Source organism: Callospermophilus lateralis, chromosome 7 (assembly GCF_048772815.1).
Source record: "Callospermophilus lateralis isolate mCalLat2 chromosome 7, mCalLat2.hap1, whole genome shotgun sequence".
Lineage (NCBI taxonomy): Eukaryota > Metazoa > Chordata > Mammalia > Rodentia > Sciuridae > Callospermophilus > Callospermophilus lateralis.
Window position 1 is genome coordinate 12,473,799 of NC_135311.1, and position 20,912 is coordinate 12,494,710.

Below are 20,912 nucleotides of genomic sequence, written 5' to 3' on the forward strand. Positions count from 1 at the left end.
GAAGAAAGGAAATAAGTGCTCGGGGATGAGGTTGACTGTTAACTAGGGTCAGGTAGGAAAATTAGTTGGAAGTGGGGTCAGAGAGGAAGACGCCATTGGGGGCTGGGGTAGCTGGGGCTCTGGCGAGTGCGTTAAGGATGATGAGTAGGACCTGGGGAAGAACGGAGGAATGGTAGCCCCTTCCTGCAGAGTTAGAAGGTGAAGTGCAGGTGGAAGAGTCTACCCCTCAGCCCGTAAATGGACAGATAAACTTAACGTCTTGCCTATTCCAGGACTTTAGGCTTTTGGACAATGGTTTCTACTCGTTTTTTCTTTTTCTTTTTTTTTTGGTTCGGAGACTTAAACCTAGGGCCTAACACACACTGGGCAAGTGTTGTACCATTGAGCTATACCCCCAGCCCCTCTACGTGTCTTTGACTCCTACCCCTCATGGTACATGGTGATGACTCCCCCCCCAACACACACACACACACACACACACACACAGCCTCAAGGAGAGCGCTCAGCTTGTGCTGGAGAGTAACCGTACCTTTGAAGTAGGTGCTGCTGCTACTAAGAGCAGCAGCCGTAGACAGTCCCTTGTGAACACACTCAGAAATTGTGAGTAGGGCAAGGAGGGAGAGGCCCGGGGTAGCCTCTCTATAATAGACGCCAGTTCCTTTTTCCTTTCTTTTGTTTCTGTTTTCTTGTTTCAGTTCTGGGGATTAAACTCAGGGGTTTTTCTCCCAGTGAGCCACATCCCCAGCCTTTTATTTTTGAGACAGGGTCTTGCTAATTGCTGAGGTGCTTGCTAAGTTCCACAGGCAGGCCTTGACTTTGCGATCCTCCTGTGTCAGCCTCCTGAGTCACTGGGATTGCAGACTAGCGCCACTGCATCCGGCTCCCTTGCTACTGGCCTTTCCCCCCATCCCTGAGCCTGGCACAGTTGCGGGTGGGGGGCTCTTCCTGGCAAGCAGGGCAGGAGGAACTGAGCTTGTTGGATGGAGCTGGAACGTGGGGGGAAGTATCCTGGGCCATTGCTGGGCTTATCCGAGCCTCCTGTGGCTGCCCTTTGGGGATGGTCTTGCTCTCCGTCCTGACCCACTAACCCGCTGTTCCCCTCTTCAGGAGCGCCGCTTGATTTTCTCTGAGAAAAGCCCACTCTTCCAGCAAAATAGAGTCCCTCAGGGTGACGGTTGACTTCCTAAAGGTGCCTCTTGGCCTGAAGAAGCCGGTGCTGAAGGAGGTGGCTGTGGGGCCCCCCAAAAGGCCCCAGCCTGCGGCCCTGGAGCGCTACAAGGCGCGGCGTTCCGACGCCATGGACACCGAGTCCCAGTACTCGGGCTACTCCTACAAGTCGGGCCACTCCCGCAGCTCCCGCAAGCACAGGTGGGTATGCGCACGGGAGTGACACGGTGGTGGAGGGAGGGCTGGGGCCATTGAGAGGTGGGCACGTGCCAGTGTGGGGGCATGCTGGTAAGAAGCTGACCCTCTTGACTTTCTGTGCCGGTAACTCTGGCTTCCTGCTGCAGGGACCGCCGGGACCGACACCGCTCGAAGAGCCGAGATGGGAGCCGTGGGGACAAGTCGGTTACAATCCAGGCTCCAGGAGAGCCCTTGCTGGACAATGAGTCTACGCGGGGGGATGAGCGGGTGAGCATCAGGGAGATGAAGCGGTCCAGTCTGAATGTTTTCAGGTTGCCCCTTGGAGAAACAAGAGGTTCTAGCAGGTTCTACCAGAAACCCGGTGTCTTCAGACAGAGGCCGAGTCAGGAAGGCTATCTTGTTATCCTTCTGTGGCTGAGTGTCCCAAGGTAGGACTGTGGCCGTAGAATTCAGGAAACTGGAGTAGAAATCCTCTGGAGGCAGCTGCCTCTTTTGTATCTTGAGAGACAGGAATGACCTGGCTGGGTGATGGGGACTGCCCCTTGGGCTCCTTTCAAACTGATGCCAGCCACTTAAGCCGGTTGGAGTCTAGATTAGGAGAGTGTTGGTGGAGGGTGGCCCTGGACAGGGGGTGCTGCCTTGGGTTTTCCTTGAGCCTTTAGGTGTCAGGCTCCTCTGGTGTCTGTACTCTTGCGCCCTCTGGTGTCAGCTTGCTGCTCAGCATCACCTGGGTCCTGGGGAGTGGAGGTGTGGTCCGAAAGCGGGAGGGAGAAGTGAGGCTGAGTGGATGAGCCAGGTGAAGAGAGTTCCACAGGACAGGGTAAGCACTTGCCCTTGTCCTAATCACGGTGGCCTACTGTGCTCCTCTGTAGGGAGCACAGAGGGCAAAACCCAGCCCTGGCATACAACAGGGGCAGGATTTGAGATGACAGGTGAAGTTTCTTAAGCTTCATTCCTCGCGTTCTTTCTTCTTGGGAGCATCTTACAGGGCTGGAGACTCCAGCTCCATATTCCTTAGAAGAAATCTCTGTGGCTGACATTGGAAATTCCTGGGTCTTGGGAGCAGATCAATATCTGAAGAAAATATACTTTCTCACCTCTTTCCCAGTGCCTTCTCCCTAGGACTTGGCTTCCTGGGTTCTTAAAGTGACCCTGAGACATGGTCTGGGTCATGTCTGTTATTGAAGAGGAGTTCCCAAGCCCTTGGTCCCCGAGAAGGAAGGCGGTATGTTTAGGGGTCATTGGGTCAGGAGTAGACCCAGTTCCTTGAGCTGAAAGCAGCCAGTGTGTCTACTTTTTATTTCCAGATCAGAGTCTTCCCCCATCCTTGGGAGAGGATATTCCTCATTGTCCCTAACCACTGGCCCGCCGGTTGATCTGCTACACTCCCCACCTCCAGAGGGGAATCCTATGTTCTGAATCCCCTGGGTGTCAGGATCCAGGCGGCCTCAGGAGTGAAGGTTGTGGGCGCTGAAGATCCTGCTGATCTATGGGACTCCTCTATGGGACGGGCTCCAGCCACTGCAGAGAGACAGCTTGAGCAGAGCATACTTAGAAGGGCATCTGGGGACCTTGGCCTGTCTACCCTTGGCTTCCAGGATCAGGCAGTCCATGTGCTGTGGGCATTCAGATGGCCCAGCAGAACTTCTCCACAGAGACCTACAGTGACCCCACATCTGCACGGGCCCTCCATGCTCTGCCCTGGTCATTCACCATCCCTCTCTCTGGTATCTTCTGCACGACTTTTGTCAGGCCACTGCCTTAATCAGAAATCTTCAGTCGCTCCCCGTGCCTGGAGGAGGGCTTGTAGCTTGGAATGACCTCAACAAGCCCCTCCTGCTGCTCTGGGCCTCACCTTCTTGGCCATGCTGTGCTCTGCTCCTATACTTGGGTCCCCAGCTCTTGCTATTCTGGAGGTTTCTGCTCCCCCTTAGCTTCTGCTCGATAGTATGGAAAGCTGCCAAAACTGGAGGGGACTCAGAGACGGGACCTCTACAACTTTAATGTTTGAGAGATTCATGGGGATCTTGTTAAATGCCAGTTCTGCTTCAGTGGATGTGGGCTAGGCCTGCAGATCTGCATTTCTAACAAGCTCCCCGGTGATGTCCACACTTCCAGTCCACTGCCCATTCTGAGAGCCGACCCTTAGAGATCACTTAGTTCCGAGATTCTCAATCTCTGATGAACATTAGAATTATCTGGGGAGCTTTTTATAAAAAAAAAGTTGACAAGCACATTTCACTCTGCTATAATTGGTATCTTTTCCAGGCTCCCTGGGTGATTCTAATGGGTGCAGCTGGGGCTGGGAACCGCAGACCAACTTTTATTTAATTCAGTCCAACATTTTCATATCACCCACTGCCAGGGATCACTTTAGGTCCCGTCATTCCTTGGAAGCCTGACTGTTTTGTTTGGCGAGTCTGGCCTTAAATCCTTGTCTCTGCCTGAGCAGCTCCCTTGACATTTGTCCTGTGCCTCATAATCTGAGGGTCTTTGCTGCATGGGCAGTGTTTTCTCTCCCACTGATTGGTGTACAGCTTCCCGAGAGCCCAGCTCTTAGAGTTCAGTATCTGCGGAAGCCGGCCTTGGCTGCACAGGAGAGCTCAATGAAAACTTTGTAGGGATCGAATCGAGGGGCCACTGAGTTCCACAGTTCCACAGCTCTTTTTATTTTTTGAGTCAGGGTCTCACCAGATTTCCTTGACTGGCCTTGTACTTGCTACCCTCCTGCCTCAGCCTCCCGAGTATCTGGGATCATGGGTGTCTCTGCCCAGATGACGGTTGCATCCTTATCAATTTCCCTCTCTTCTTTCTGCCTCTCCTTTCCCATGTGTTGCCCACTCTGCTCTGTCTCCTGTTTTCCCTTCTCCACTTCCTCTCCCTGTCCTTTAATCCACCTCGTGCTGCCCCCTCCTGTCCACAGGACGACAACTGGGGAGAAACCACCACGGTAGTCACGGGTACCTCCGAGCACAGCATCTCCCACGATGACCTCACACGAATCGCCAAGGACATGGAGGACAGTGTTCCACTGGACTGCTCCCGTCACCTGGGTGTGGCTGCAGGGGCCACTCTGGCGCTGCTCTCCTTCCTCACCCCGCTGGCTTTCCTGCTGCTACCCCCACTGCTGTGGCGGGATGAGCTGGAGCCGTGCGGGACGGCCTGCGAGGGCCTCTTCATTTCAGTGGCCTTCAAGCTGCTCATCCTGCTGCTGGGCAGCTGGGCCCTGTTCTTCCGCCGGCCCAAGGCCTCGCTGCCCCGGGTCTTCGTGCTGCGCGCCCTGCTCATGGTGCTGGTCTTCCTGCTCGTGGTCTCCTACTGGCTCTTCTACGGTGTGCGCATCCTGGATGCCCGGGAGCGCAGCTACCAGGGCGTGGTGCAGTTCGCGGTGTCACTGGTGGACGCCCTGCTCTTCGTGCACTACTTGGCCGTGGTCCTGCTGGAGCTGCGGCAGCTCCAGCCCCAGTTCACGCTCAAGGTCGTGCGCTCCACCGACGGGGCCAGCCGCTTCTACAACGTTGGCCATCTCAGGTACGAGTGTGCTTGGGAGTAGGCGAGATGTGTACACGGAGGAAGGAGGGTGGGGAAGGAGGGGGTCTCAGGGGTGGTGGTGGGGAGGCCAGAAGTGCTGGGTTGGCAGGGCTAGGTGGAAGGTGTCGAGGACTTTTGCACATAGTAGGTTTTCAACATGTTTGTTGCTTAATGGGAAGGTCATGTGCAGTGCTGTAGGCAAGGTGCCAGGGACAGTCACTGAGTTGGGACCGATCAGGCAATCGGAGATGAGGAACCTTAGGGGGGGATCGATCCAGGGCACATCCCCTGGGCCATGAACATCACCTTTCCTAGAGGCACAAGAAGCTGACCCTGGCTAGAGAAGGGACCCTCCGAGGAAGAGAGATGGAGATCAAGTGGGAGGATAAGTCGTCTCCCACCAGATTTATTGGTAGGGTGCTCCCCGTGCCCCTAGGCAGTAGAGTGTCAGAACCTCCTGGGGAAGATGCAGGAGGAAGCCGAGGGCACCCTTCGCTGGGAACGCAGGCCCAGCGCCCTTTCTCCCCCAAGCTTCAGCATGGCAGGGAGGAGCCAGTGACCCAGCTCTGGGAATGGTTGGGAGCCTGGTAAGTAGACGTCAGGCTTGAGCCAGGCTTCCTGGAAGCAGCTTGTCTCCCTCGTGTCCCCTCCTGCCCTGCCAACCTGCCCTGATGTGTGCCTCTCCCTGTACCCCTGTCTGCCCCTTCTCCCTCCCCGTCCTGCCCTCTCCCCCACAGCATCCAGCGCGTGGCAGTGTGGATCCTGGAGAAGTATTACCATGACTTCCCTGTCTACAACCCTGCCCTCCTCAACCTGCCCAAGTCCGTCCTGGCCAAGAAAGTGTCTGGCTTCAAGGTGTATTCTCTCGGAGAGGGTGAGCGGCCCTGCTCCTCCACCCCTCCCGGCCTCTTCTAAGCAGGACTCCACGTGACTTCCTCTCTCTCTCTCTCTCTCACTCCCTTCTCCTTCCCTTTTCCTTTCTCCAGCCCATGTCCCAGCCCCTTCTGTCCTGTCATTTTCCTTGACTTCAGGTGGCTGGTCCTAGTTGCTGATTCTACTTACTCCCCCTTTATGCCACGGTGTGTCTCCCCAATCCGCCTCCCCCGTGTCTGCTTATCGGCTCTGGTCTCAGCCCTTTGGCTCACCTGAGCCCAGGAGGCACATGGGCAGGACTTCTGCCCCTCCGGTGCCTTCCTGGTTGTTTTTCCCCAGCCTCTCCAGAGGTGGCCAGGAGGACAGGGAATGGGTGGTATTGCTGGGTCGGGGGAAGAGCTTCCTCTAAACACAACGGGCTGTGTCTCCAGAGCTCCTGGAGTGGGGAAAGAGGCCACACTCTGATGTGACCGTCGTCTCTATCCTGATCCTGTGCAGAAAACAGCACCAACAACTCCACAGGCCAGTCTCGGGCTGCGATCGCAGCGGCGGCCCGGCGGCGGGACAACAGCCACAATGAGTACTACTACGAAGAAGCTGAACACGAGCGCAGGGTGCGCAAGCGCAGGGCCAGGTGGGTCCCTGGCGGGGAAGAGGGGTGGGATGGGGTGGGGTGGAGTGAAGGGTGGTGTTGACCGTGGGGTAAGCTGAGGAGAGGAAGCCCGAGGGACTTCTATAACTATTTGAAATAGGTGAGCAGTGATGTATAGGGGTATGTTTGTCCTTAGTGCTGCTCTAACAGGTTACCATGAACTAGCAACTAAAAGCAACCTGTTTATCATCTCCTGTTCCGTGGGTCAGGTTCAGGCTTGCTGGACCACCTTCTTAGGTCTCAAGGCTGAAATCAAACCTCACCCTGAGCCTGGGCTTCTCCCCCAAGCTCACTGACTTTTCTTTTCTTGGTAGTACCAGGGCTGCACCCAGGGACACTCTGCCACTGAACTTCATCCCAAGCCCTTTTTGATTTTTATTTTGAGACAGGATCTCTCTAAAGAGTTTCCCAAGGTGGCCTGGAACTTGTGATCCTCCTGCCTCCGCATCCCGAGTAGCTGGAATTACATGCATGTACCGCCCCACCCGGTGCTCACTGACTTTGGCAGAATCACCTCCTTGTCCTGCCACCCTACAGGCAGTTTCGAGCATGACAGTTGGCTTTTCCAGTAGGAGTCTCGGACTCCTTTTGCCACCAGCAGGAGAAAACTGCTTCTGAAGAACTCATGTGATTAGATCAGGCAGAACAGGATAATCTTATTTTAAAGTTAGCAAACATGGCCCTTGAATTACATCTGCAACATGTTCTGAGGTTGATCCGGGTGTGGTGATGCATGCCTGTAATCCAGTGACTCAGGAGGCTAAGGCAGGAGGATCAAAGTTTGAGGCCAGCCTGGGCAACGTGGTACCACCCTATCAAAATAAAAAATAAAAGAGATGGGGATGTAGTTCTGTGGTAGAGTGCTCCTGGATTTAACCTCCATTCTTGAAAAAAAATATTGAGATGATTGAATAATGAGGGAGTGGAACTCCAGGGAGCATTTTTGCATTCTGCCTACTACAGTGGGGTAGTGACTTATAAAGATGGGAACCTTATCAGAAACAGCAGGCTGGCTATGCTTCTATCAATAGATCTTGAAGGCTTAGCAGATGGGGCTTTTCTGTCTGCAAAAATAAGGTTCCTGTGTCTATATTTTGGTAAACTCATTTTTTTTTTTTTTTTTTTTGGTGGTGCTGGGGATTGAATCTAAGCTCTTGTACATGCTAGGCAAACTCTGTTACTGAGACACTTCCCCAGCCTGGTAGATTTTTAAGTGCTATCCTCACCTGTCCCTTTTCCCTAATGTGAACTTCAGTCATGCCTGAAGAAACTTTCTTTCTGCCTACTGCCGTCAGGTCCCACCTGGGTCTGTTGGGATTTCGTGGGGGAGGAGCAGAGAGCCTCGGACCATTCATTCTACCCTCCATCCCTTCTCCCACGTTATCTCCAGACTTCAAGAAGGGGAGGCAGCCCTTGCTCTGACCTTACCAATGAAGCTGGTGTCCCCTGGAGTAGAATAAAGATCACCAACTCCATTCCTCTGACATTCCTGCATGAGTTCGGTTGTCTCAGAATTGGCCCTCCTAGGGTCATTTCTAGGAGAGGGAGGGGCAAGTGCTGGGGAGTGATATTGCCCAAATTATATTGTTACACTGTTTGCATGTATGAATATGGAACTACAGATCCCATCATTAGGTCCAACTAGAATGCACCTATTAAAAGGTGGGTGGGGGGAGGAATGGCCCTTCTTCTACCCCTTTGCCTTCTGCCCTGACTAGGGTCTTTGGATCTCATGTGCTGCCACCACTATTCTTGGCACATAGCGGCCCTTTTCTTCTCCCATTGTACCTTGCTTGCTTGGAACCGAAAGACAGCTTTCTGCTTTGCGTTCCTGAGATAGAGATGCTCTTTTAAAAAAGAACTTGCTGAAGAACTCCAGGAAAGCAAAGAAGCAGCAAAAATTGTAGGTCTGCACAGTGTGCACGTACCTAGCCTAGGGTCCAGCCTCGGCTCATTGAAGGTTCCAGGTCCCTGGGTTCTGGTGACTGGGCCATAGGCCTCCTTTCCTTGTCCTGCTCTTAGGCCACATGGGTTTTTATTGTTTTTTGGACTTCAGAGAATTGTATTAGCCTTTTTAGCTTTTAACATATTGTCATCTTAGGTTTCTTTACAGTCCTTTATTCTGTTTTCCCTCTTCCCTAATCCCTATCCTCAGTCTCTCCATGGTAGGCACTCACTAGTGTGTCTGATTTCCTTAAAACCTGTATATATTCCGTACAACTTGATTTTTGTATGCTTTTTGTATAAATTGACTTTCCCCCTGCTTCTCTTTTAACACTATAGTTTTGAGACTTATCCATTATTGGCTATACACCCCGTTTGTTGCATAGTGTTTCATGGAATTTTCCCAATGTACTAAACAAAATTTGGATTATAGTCCTTTTCTATTTTGACAGAGTCTGCCACACGACTAGCGCTCACTTCGTGAAAGAAGGTTCAATTCATAAGTAATTGCTAGGGAGTTTTAAATTTAAAGAGACAAGACTCTCATTACCTTTAATACCCGTTCCGGGACGGCTTCTCCTAGCTCCCGCCTCCAGCCACCTAATGCAGTGGCGAGGTTTACAGAAGAGACTAGCGAGAGAGGGAGAGCACGCCAGGGAGTGGGCTTTTATTGGGGAACAAAAAGTTCCAGGGAAAATCCCATCCAATGAAGGTTAAGGGGGGCAGCATCCCAAGGTCAGGGGCGACGATTGGGTCTTGGAGCAGTGGCCAGACACGCCTCTGCACGGACAAGCCCTCAGACCTGGAGAAGGGTGGGGAAGGCTCTGACACAGCTGTGTCTAGGCATTTCTCACCCAGCCAGGGAGGTAACTCACATCACGTGCGAGGATGGCCTCCCACAACAGAGAAATAGTATCTTACTTAATTTTCATCTTTCTGAGCCAGTGCCTTCTTTATGTATATTTTATTCTCTCAGGCCTCTTGTGAATTGTCTGTTCATCTCTTTTGCCCATTTTTCTAAAGAGTTCTTGCCTTTTTCTTTTTAATTTATAGCAAATTATTTGCATATTCTAGATGTCAATCCCTTGTTGGTTTTTAAATGCTGCATACATAACCCATCCGAGGTTACTTAATGTTGCCTATGCCATTGTGGCTGAATAGAAATATGTCATTTTAAATCAGTAATATCAAGCTGGGGATGTGGCTCCAGCGGTAGTGCGCTCGCCTGGCATGCACAGGGTGCTAGGTTCGATCCTCAGCACCACATAAAAATGAAATAAAGATGTTGTGTCCACTGAAAACTAAAAAAATAAAATAAAATAAATATTAAAAAATTCTCTCTCTAAAAAAAAATTAGTAATATCTATTACTTTTTTTTTTCTTTTGTGGTGCTGAGGATTGAACCCAGGACCTTGTGCATGCGAGGCAAGCACTCTACCGACAGAGCCGTATCCCCAGCCCAGTAATAGCTGTTAATTTTTGACATGATGAAGTGTGGTGTGTGTGGCGTGGTCCTATTTAGGAAGGCTTTTCCTAGGATTTGACGGGATGCTTGTTCTTTCTTGTAACACAATTCATAGTTGTCTCTCTGAGTTTGCCACTAGATTTGTCCTCTGACTCGCTGGGCTGTGGCCCCTGAGTTCTGGTTGCTTCTTGCCCTTGGTGGCAGAAAGCCCCCCCTTCCCCAGCCCTGTGAAGCTTGTGCTGCTTCAGGGAGGGCACAGAAGCCTGACCTTGCTCAGGCCCTGGTGGCTGAAGCCAGTGGCGAGGGAAAAGATGTAAGGTGGGCATCTGGTCTCCACCCTCTGGTCCCCCAGGCTCGTCGTAGCCGTGGAGGAGGCCTTCACTCACATCAAGCGACTGCAGGAGGAGGAGCAGAAGAACCCAAGGGAGGTGATGGATCCCCGGGAGGCAGCCCAGGCCATCTTTGCATCCATGGCCCGTGCCATGCAGAAGTACCTTCGGACCACCAAGCAGCAGCCTTACCACACCATGGAGAGCATCCTGCAGCACCTTGAATTCTGCATCACGCACGACATGACCCCCAAGGTGGGCCCGCTGCTCCTACTGTCCTTCCTCTCTCCCCAGCTTCTGGTCCTCTTCCTGTCCACCTTCATTTTCTTTTGTTGTTCTTTTTTTTTTTTGCAGTATTAGGGATTAAACCCAGGGGTGCTCTATCACTGAGCTCCACTATAGCCCCAGTCCTTTTTACTTTTTATTTTGAGGCAGGGTCTTGCTAAGTTGCTGAGGGTAGACTTAAACTTGTGATTCTTCTGCCTCAGTCTCTCATGGTGCTCAGATTACAAGCATGAGACCCCACACTCAGCCTCCCTGTATTCCCTTACTTCTCACCTCATTCTACCTCTCTCTCTCTCTCTCTCTCTCTCTCTCTCTCTCTCTCGTCTCTGCCTCCTCCTCCTTATCATCTCTTTTCTCATCCCTACCTCCTCTACCCTGTCTGCATGGAGTAAAGTCCTTAGGTAGATGAAGCAAAGGTGGACTTCAGAACTAACTGGGGGAAGACAGACCTGGTTCTCATTTTTATAAGGACTCTGGAATTTCCAGATGCAGAGTCCCACCTTTACCCGTGACCCCTTTCACCTCCCAGATGGTCTTTGACCTGTGCTCATTTTCAGCCATTGCCCACCACACAACTCAATTGCCAGTTTCCTAGATTGGCTCTCCCTGAGCTGCTCTTTATGAACAGGGGACTAAAGATGTAACCTGTCCCCTGCTAGCTCCCTCCTACTGCAGACCTGCTCGGTGCTGATTATACAAGCCATATGGGAGGGAGGGAAGGAATAACGAGGGAGGGCTTGTCCAGATCACAGCACAGAGGACGGGGGTCAGGGGACCCAAGTTCAGTCCTGACTCCGTGGAGCCATATCATTTCTATGGGTGCTGTCCTTTTTATCCATCAATCAATTCTGCTCTGACATTCCAAGATATTAGTTCATACGCAGCATGAGCCTGGGGACATGCTAGGTGTTTTTGGAAGCTGTGCCCAGGAGATGAAGGACAGTGGGTGGGTGAGACAGATTCCTAGGGTCTCTTCTCCCCTCCTCAGGCTTTCCTGGAGCGGTACCTGGCAGCTGGACCCACCATCCAGTACCACAAGGAACGCTGGCTGGCCAAACAGTGGACACTGGTGAGCGAGGAGCCGGTGACCAATGGGCTTAAGGATGGCATCGTTTTCCTCTTAAAACGCCAGGACTTCAGCCTGGTGGTCAGCACCAAGAAGGTGCCGTTCTTCAAACTCTCCGAGGAATTTGTGGATCCCAAGTCACACAAGTTTGTCATGAGGCTGCAGTCGGAGACCTCAGTGTGATCATGCAACTGCAGGGGAGTGGGAGACTCGGGGGCTTCTGCAGGGCGGGAGAGGGGCTTGGTTCTCAGGCCCCGCCACGTTCCCGCTGCCCTTTTTCCTCTTGCTCTTGTTTTTTTACTTGAATTAACTCACCCCTCACCCTGTCTCCTTCCCTCTTCCTTATTTTGCCCACGTGAACCTGGAGAGATCATCCTGCTGTTGACAGTACCTGGGAACCCCCTCCCCCCACTTTTATATCCCTCCAGGCCCTGCAGGAATCAGTGCCTCATCTCCTCCTTTTCCCCTCGGTGTCGGTCCCTTCTGAAAGGGCCCAGGCCCTCTTGATTGTCCCTTCCCTTCCTACGCCCCCACTCACAAGCCCAGGTTCTTCGAGACGTTCTCTCCAGTGGCCCATGACAGGTTTTTCTCCAGGGGTATGACCCCAGAGAGCCACAGTGCCAAACTCCTCCAGGGCAGTGGGTATCTCCCCCCCTGCCCCTTCACCCCACTCGTAACAAACCCAGAGTTCTCGGGCAGGGATGCTCCTGCCACAGAGCCCGAGAGCTAGGAGCCTCCCTGTACCGTTATTTGCTCCAGCTACCCCTCCCCCACCCACATATATTTAGAGCAAGGGAAAAATCCCTCCTTCACCTGGAAGTCTCCACCTGCCAGTTCTGATTGTAGGATCTGATTGTAGGATCACATGTGACTACAGGCAGACTAAGGTGGAAGGCCTCTGACCACTTCACCAGGGCCCTGGGGGAAAGTCCAGTGGCCTTAGGATAGATCCTTGAGGTCAGAGAGACACTTGTCACTGACCCCTGTCCTCTCTACCTGCCCTGACCTTCATTCTGACTCTTCTCAATGAAGGACAGACTCCTAGACAGACTTACTGGCGAACAGTCCCTGACGCACACCGCGGTCTCGACAGATGCTTTGCTTCTCTGCACCAGCCGCCCCAATCCTGCTGACTTCTCTTGGCTCCCGAGACGTTGCCTCATCTGTTTTCGGGGAGGAGCCTGCAGCTCCTCCTTGTTCCCTGCCTTAAGTCCAGTTCTTTGCCTCAGGGGTCTCTTTTCCATGGCCTTCCAGGGTCCCCCCCTCTCCTGTTCTCCTCTGGTTCTCTGGGCACACTGTATTGGGGTGAGAGACCAGGATTACTGCCTTTTGTGGGTACATCACCCCTCACCCCATTTTAGCTTCCATCACCTTTGCACCAAATCTGAATTCTCTCAATAGTTTAGGTCTCATTGTGAGCAAAATTCACTGGCACTCTAATGCATATTTTCAAGAGTAAATTTGGGCTTATAAATGAGATACCATCAATGATGTACCAAGGGGAATAGAAGTAGGAAGCGCCTAATTTAGATATCCTTCTAGGATCCACATAGAGAACTGTTCTTATGGCCAAGTCAGAGCATGCCCCTGGGCCCATTCTTTAAATAATGCACAATTCTCCTGGATAGGCCCCTCTCTTCCCTGGGAAATTTGCTGGTACTTTCTTTGTAAAGCACATTCTGGGATAAGATGCCCCTTGAGCTCTCACCTGGGAGGCTTTGTCTCTGTGGTGATAACCTAGTGATTGGAATTTCTCCTGTCCTTTCTGAAAAGGCACATCTCTCTACCTACCATGTAGCTGGTTTGTCAGTCAGCGCTTTTCTTGTCCCCTGTCCCCAGCAGGGGGCCTCTAGATTAGCACTGAGCTGGGGCTGGGGTCCTCGGATAGGCCCATGTGAAATATATGCTGTCCTGGGGGTCCTGGGAGAGGTATCTCACATTAAAATAAAATCTGGTTTCAGAGGAGTCCCGCTGGGTCACATAAATACCTCGCTGTCCTGGAGGACAAGACCCGGATGGTGACTGGGGTCATTGCCTTTGTGGGCAACAGCAGGTGTGTGTCGTGTGGTTTGGGTGCGTGGCCAGGGTGGACGGAAGGAAATTATTTGTGATCATAGTCGCTGCCCTAAGTTAGGGACAGGGGGAGTGTTTATTTTAAGAGCCTGCCATGTTTTTAATCACTGTGATTTTTTCATTCCTTTTTCCTACAAAAAAAAAAAAAAAAAGAGAAACCATTCCTCCCTCCCCCCCCACCCCCCAACTCTTTCTCTAAGCACTAAGGGCTGTGACTGAGAATGGTAGTGTTTTGGTCCTTTGCGTCAGAACTGTGGTATCTTTGTCTTTTTTTTGGTTATTATTATTAATATTTTTTTTAAATGTCAGGATGAATTGTCAAGTGTATGGCTGTGCGTGTGTCCTTCTTCTCCCGTATGGGAATTGTCTTCATGCTGTGAACTGCTGGGGGATGGGCAGCTGGTCCCTATGCGCAGTTTCCCCCCACCAGGCCGGTCCCAGGCTCTCTGGGTTCTCCATTCTTCCTGGGAGGGGGTGTGCCCACGTGGGGCAGCTGTGCTCCATCCCCACGGGGGATGCTGGGATACTGTGCTGGGCATCTCCAGTGCTGTTGTTTCCATGACGACGGGCATCCTAGCTCCTCCCCAGCACACCTACTTGGCCTTCCTTTCCATGGCCTTGGAATGCTTCCCCCCTCCCCAGCACACCAGGACACTGTGCCTCGGTCCTTCACCTACCTCGCCACTCTGCCACTGTCCCCACTGGTTCCCTTCTCCTTAAGTGGTATTTTTGTCTCTCATTTATTCTTGTTTATGTCCCTATAGTCTCTCACTTTTTCCTTCCCAGCCCCCTCCATTTCAGCCCTTAATTGTCGGCTTCCCCAGCCCCCTCAGCATTCCCACGGCAAACCCTGGTGAAGCACCCGTGGTGAGACGTTGGGTCCCCGGAAGCTTCTCATCCGAGACATGTTCCCAGGGTTTGTGTTTCTCTTCTCCGCTGGGCCCAGATGAGCTCCCTTTCTCCTTTGTGGTGTGTCTGTCGGTCTGTCTTCTCCTCTGCCCTCCCCTTGGGGCAGTATCTGCTGTTGGACTAAGTCCTGGTGTGTGACTGTTGTGATTTTGTTCTCTGCGCAAAAGGAAGGGGCTTCTCGAGTCTCTTTCAAGTGAGATTGTAAATGTAGAATTTTCCACTGTTGGATCTAGATTTTTTCCTTTTTTTTTTCTTTTTCTTTTCTTTCTTTCTTTTCTTTTTTTTTTTTTTTGGGTTACAGAGCTGAGACATTGTGCATGCATGTAGAAAATTGTAAAATGTAAATTTTTTTTTAATATATAAAAAGCTTTGTTTTTACAGTTTGCAGTGGATCTAAACATTATGGCAGTTTTAGGGATTTTTTTCTTAAACATAGGAAACTAAAACTGTATAAATTTTTTTTATATATAAAATAAAGGCATTTGACTTTTGTGGGGGCATTCTGTTGCTTTTCTTTCTTCTTTTTTTTTTTCCATAGGCATGGGAGCAAAAGAGGGCCCCGGGCAGAGTGAGTATAAATGGATCCTTGTTAGGGAGCGAGTGGGCAGCAGGGGGCAGTATGGGCTCCATATTGCTCCACAGGGCTTCAGCAGTTGAGAGCAATGAGAAAATAAAAAAAGGACATTGCTGGTCTGAACCCGGATTTGTAGGAGAGCGGAATGTGAGGACTCCTTTGCTCTGAGGGATGGTTGTCGGGAGCATCTCTCTGGGTGCCTCCTCTGGAGCATGCTTGGTGTCTAGTTGACGGGTAGGAGGAGAGTTTCTAAGATGTCTTCTTTCCAAAACAGAAGATGCCACAGGAGTTTCAAGGAATAGTTGGTGATTTCAGTTGTTAGGAACAGCTTCTCACATTTCATTGATGAAACTCTCCCCAAAGTTTATCTCATTTTACAGTTAGAACATTTTCTGTTCTTTTCACCCCTTATTGTTCAGAAGATAGTCTTGAATAATATGTGAAATAACATACTATCGCTCAAACTGTTTAAAGGCAAAGCACCTTTGGTGAGGCTGATCCGCAGCCCAGAGCTCTCTGCTTATAGGATCTTGCTTCCTGGTTTTACATTAATTTCTGAAAATTAGAAATATATCCCAAAATGTTATAGGTGTTGTTAAAAAAAAAAAAAAACACCTTGTTCAATATTATAGTTTCAGAAGCATAGTGTGTAAAGTGTGTATATATATATTGTCTAGTTCTGGATGAATATTGAACTCATAGGTCCTCTACCACTGAGCTACATCCTCAACCTTTTTTATTTTTTACTTTGAGACAGGTCTTACTTACTTGCCAAGGCTGACATTGAACTTGCCATTCTCCTGCCTTAGATTGCCAGACTGTGCCACCATGCCTGGTTATGTTTTCTTTAAGAAATGAAAAACTAAGAAAAGAATGTTACTTAGCCTTATTGGTACATTGAAAAAATGCTGTGATAAACTGGGCTTTTACAGCAAGAAATTCCTGTCTCAGCCTGAATGTTTTCACTTGTTACTTCTTTTACTGCTACTCTTCATTCTTTTCCACATTTCATGGTAGAGGATTGGTGTAGTCTTTATTATTTTTATTTTCTTAATACTTAGTTACTGCTTACCATGTACCAGATAATGTCCTCATAGTGTAGCCTTTAAAGCATCGTTAATGTGCAAATCCAGTATCCGTTGATTTCTTCTCAAAAGGCATTCTACCCTGACAGATAGCCCAGAGGTTTTGTTCTCACAAATACTCTAGCCATAAAAAAAAAAAAAAAAATCGATGGAGCATAAATGAATTCAACTAAAAGGAGAAAAAAAATCTGTTGAGTTTGGAATTTTTTTATTATATGGGTCCAGGATTGTGAAACCTAAACCTCCTACTATAAACAGAAAGCTGAATGTAAGTCCTTCCAGGTTATATTGTCCATTTACTCTGTAGGTCCAGAAAGCTACTGACCTCTGAGGCCCCTATTTATCAGTCATAGAGCCAATGCTTGAAGGTTCAACGATAATATCATAAATTATCCCTCTGATGATGAGGAAGTAAGCTACCCCCCACCAGAGTACACAGTACTGTTGCATGTGGCTGACAGCACATGCAACCCAGGGCCCTTCTTCAACTTCAGGTTGGGACATCTGAGCCCTAAGAGTGAAACTTGTTACATTTTCATGTTGATGGTGTCAGGACACTATTTTATTTTTTAAGAGATGGGGTCTTGCTGTGTTGCCCAGGCTGGCCTTGAACTCTTGGGTTCCAGCATTCCTCCCACCCCAGCCTCCCAAGTAGCTGGGACTATAGGTGTGTAAGATGGCCTTTCTTTTATTTCTAAACGTGTAGCCTTTGTTTATTTGTCAACCTTGGTGCTTGTGATTCAGCTCTCCATTCATCATCAAGAGACCAGGGCCCTTTTCCCTTCTCCCAGCTTTAGCCAGATATTCTTTGTGATTTTGAACAAAATGCTTAGCACCTAAACAGTTTTCAGGGTTAAAACCAAGCCAACCTAAACTTTCCTGTCTGGAGTGGATTTATTTACCGATTCAGTCCTCTTCACTCTACTCCTGGCCAGGCTTTGAGGATGTGAAGACAAGAGACTTGGTCCTCATAGTGGAGGAAGACCCGGTATACAGGAGGCACCAGCCCAGATAACCTCACGGGGAAGTTGCTTGATGTGTGTGCTCACGGGTGGAGCGCAGATGAGCTCTGGCTGATTCCAAGGAGTGTGGGGGACTCTCCTCCTTCAAGAGATTGAGGGAGTTTAAAAAATCAAGAGAGGGTAGCAGAATCTCCTTGAGATAAGTATTGCAGTTATATGTACCAGTTCTTCACATGTAGTTGTTGCTTAGTGAACAAAATCATTGAATGAATAATGGATTGAACTAACCATACAATATGCGCATATAAACAAGATCACATACTTGCTTATTCTGTCTTTGAAAAACTCTACTCAAGTCTCTCAAGTGAAAACAAAAATACTTCCCTTGAAACTGCACCCCCATGCTCACAGCTTACCTTTTTTTGTAGCTAGTTTTGTGTAAGAATCATTTCATTTTCTGTTTTCAGTAAACCTCAAAATCAACTTTTGATTTATTGTGACAAAATTTCTACCCACGGTGCCTTTGAAACAACAACAAAAAAAATTTTTTTTTTTTGATACCAGGTATTGAACCCAGGGGTGCTTTACCACTGAGCCACATCCCCAGCCCTTTTTTATGTTTTATTTAGAGACAGGGTCTCACTGAGTTGCTTAGGGCCTTGCCAAGTCGCCTAGACTGGCTTTGAACTTGCAATCCTTCTGCCTCAGCCTCCCTAGTAGCTGGGATTACAGGTGTGTGGCACTGTTCCTGACCCTTTGAAATAATCCTTAAAATGTAATAAATGCCTGGAAGTCTTCAGTGCCTATGATGTTCCCAGTCTGGTTCTGAGGTTCTTTGACTGGTAAAGATAAAGGATATGACTGTGCTTCACTGAACTAATTTTGGACCTTTGAGGAATCTCTATTTAACTACTGGACCTCTTCCCCTAAGTCTGCTTCCAAGGACTAGTGGACTTACGCCTAATTTCAATGTTTCATCCATTTTATATAGGGGTTTGCTTGTTATAAACAAGTGGTATTCGTAACTTTTAGCCCAACGGTTGTATTTTTTGTGGAAGTGCTTCATACATCACTGAAGATAGGGAATCAGCTTGGTGGATTTTCAGGATCCTGTCGGGGATTTCTTGACATTGGTGCCCATATGTGGTCATCTAGCTTTTGCCTTTGAAATGCAGCTTAGAGAGTGCAGGGGGCTGGGACTCAGGGTGAATTGACATAAGAATCTTAGACCCAGTTCTTAGTGATTTGCTATTGGCTTTTTCTTTTTGTGGTGGGCAGGTTAATGACTTCTACAGAACTGAAAGTCAAATACTTAAAATAGTCCTTGACCTTTTTTTGTTTTTGGTACCAGGGATTGAACTCAGGGGTGCTTAACCGCTGAGCCAGACTCCCCAGCCTGTTTTTTTTTTTTTTTTTTTTTAACTTTTGAGACAGGGTCTCTCTGAGTCACTCAGGGTCTTGCTAAATTGCTGAGGCTGGTTTTGAACTTGCAGTCCTCCTGCCTCAACCTCCTGAGCCACTGGGATTCTAGGCATGCAGTACCACGCTCGGCCAGTCCTTGACTTTTTAATTTGTTTCAGTATGGGATGGAAATGCTCTTCCAATTTCTGGGAAGGCTAGGGTGGGAGAAGATCCGCCTCTGAAAACCACTGCAGCAGTAGTATACATGTGGTGGAGGGTGCTAGAGGGATAGTAAAGGGCCCTCCACGTGGTAGGGGGATCCTAGAGAATGGTCGTCCTTGTCCAGATCCCTGGTTTTTCCTTGGGTCCATTTCCTTTGTCACAAAGGGCAGGACAGAAAAGGTAGACGCTCCTAACAGCAAATGCAAATATGGGATAGTCCAAGAAGACAGTGGCTCAGAGTTGGGAGACCAGCAGAGCATGGCCTTCTCTTGTTTCCTCCAATTTTGGGGGGATGCTGACCTGTGCTAGGTATGGGCTGTAAAGATAAATAAAACATTGTCCCCGTCCCCCTTGGAGCTCATGGCACTTTTGCTAGCAAGATGGGGACATTTTGTGCTGAGTGCTGGGGCGAACACCTGTAATCCCAGCAGCTCAGGAGGCTGAGGCAGGAGAATCTCAGGTTCAAAGCCAGACTCAGCAAGGCCTTAAGCGACTCAGTGAGACCCCTGTCTCTAAAGAAAATGTAAAATAGTGCTCGGGATGTGGCTCAGTGGTTAAGTGCCCCTGGGTTCAATCCTTGGTACCAAAAAAAAAAAAAAAAAGACTGGGAAATTTTATTATTTTGTCACCAGCCATGGGCCACCCAAGGAAGAATGCTGTCCTCTAGAGGGGTAAGTACCATCAGCATGAAGCAGACTGAAGCCAATACTGGGTGAGTGAGTTGAGCTTGGTAGGCAAATTTTTTTGATGTCACTGATCAAAAGAACCATCTGCACTCACGTCCTGTAAGAGAACCATTTTGGTTGAAAAAAAGTTAGATTTTCAGTTGTATTTGGTCCCATCTTGCTTTGGAGACAATTCATGCTGTTGCTTAAACCAGGACAGATATGTGTTAAAACTGGAAAAGAGGATTTTTAGTGAAACCACTTTGTGTGTTACTATAATGTGAATTATATACATATATGTGAGTATATATAATGTGAACTACTATCATATGCAACTATAATGGTGAATATTTGTCATTGTCTATATAAATAATGTACAGCAGCAAGAGTGAACCCTATATTCCTGTGACTTGGGAGGCTGAGGCAGGAGGATTGAAAGTTTGAGGCCAGCCTCAGCAACTTGGCAAGACCTGTCTCAAAATAAAAAATAAAAACAAAGCGCTGGATTTATAGTTCAATGGTGAAGCGTTCATGGATCCAATCCCTAGTACTGCAAAAAATAAAGTGAACTCTAATAATGTAAATTATGGACTTTGGGTCATAATGTGTGTCATTTGTAGTTTCATCAAAATTTTTTCCCCTTTCCTCCCTTCCTTCTTTCCTTCCTTTCTTTTTTTTGGGGGGTGGTGGTGGTGGTGGGTGGGTACCAGGGATTGAACTCAGGGGCATTCGACCACTGAGCCACATCCCCATCCCTATTTTGTAATTTATTTAGAGAAAGGGTCTCACTGAGTTGCTTAGCGCCTCACCATTGCTGGGGCTGGCTTTGAACTTGCGATCCTCCTGTCTCAGCCTCCCAAGTAGCTGGGATTATAGGTGTGCACCACTGTGCCGGGCTTCGTCTTTCCTTTCTTTGCAATTGAACCCATGTGTGCTAAGCCACTAAGCCACATCTTCAGTTCTCCCCACTTTTTGTAGGTGTGTGAAAACACTGAGCCACATCCTCAGTCCCTGCCCCCCGCCTTTTATTTTTTAAATATGTTTTTAGATGTATGAACCTTTATTTATTCATTTACTTATATGTGGTGCTGAGAATCGAACCCAGTGCCTCACACATGCTAGGCAAGCGCTCTACCACCGAGCCACAACCCCAGCCGCCCCCCGCCCCAGTTCCCTTTTATTTTTTATTTTGAAATAGGATCTTGCTAAATTGCTGAGGTTATTCTTGAACTTACTATCCCCTTGCCTCAGCTTTTTAAGACACTGAGATTACAGGTGTGAGCCACCACGCCTGGTGTGGGTTCATCAATTCTAACAAATGTTGCCCTCAGGTGGGGGATGTTGAGGATGAGAGAGGGTAACCTTGTGAGTAGACGGTGGATACAAGGAAAATCTCTGTACACTGAGTTCAATTTTCCTATCAATCTAAAACTGTTCTAAATAATAAAGTCTCTTTCAAAATCCAGCAAACAAAATACTGAGCGCAACCAAACCTAGTTCTAGACACAGAT

At 49.0% G+C, this 20,912-nt stretch overlaps 1 protein-coding gene across 3 annotated transcripts; it reads left to right on the plus strand.

Moving 5' to 3' along the window:
• The first annotated feature begins 1,297 nt into the window (after positions 1 to 1,297).
• Vangl2 (VANGL planar cell polarity protein 2) lies at positions 1,298 to 11,731 on the plus strand. 3 transcript variants are annotated; one of them, XM_076862139.1, is made up of 7 exons: positions 1,298 to 1,368; positions 1,512 to 1,634; positions 4,285 to 4,896; positions 5,634 to 5,774; positions 6,275 to 6,403; positions 10,183 to 10,414; positions 11,433 to 11,731. In XM_076862139.1, the coding sequence occupies exons 1-7, from the start codon at positions 1,298 to 1,300 to the stop codon at positions 11,691 to 11,693; spliced, it is 1,569 nt and encodes a 522-aa protein (XP_076718254.1). In that variant the 3' UTR covers positions 11,694 to 11,731. The 3 variants fall into 3 exon arrangements, with proteins under 3 accessions (XP_076718254.1, XP_076718253.1, XP_076718251.1); XM_076862138.1 differs by having other exon boundaries at positions 1,512 to 1,632; positions 4,289 to 4,896; XM_076862136.1 differs by having other exon boundaries at positions 1,512 to 1,632; positions 4,289 to 4,896; positions 5,634 to 5,770; positions 6,268 to 6,403.
• Positions 11,732 to 20,912: the final 9,181 nt, after the last annotated feature.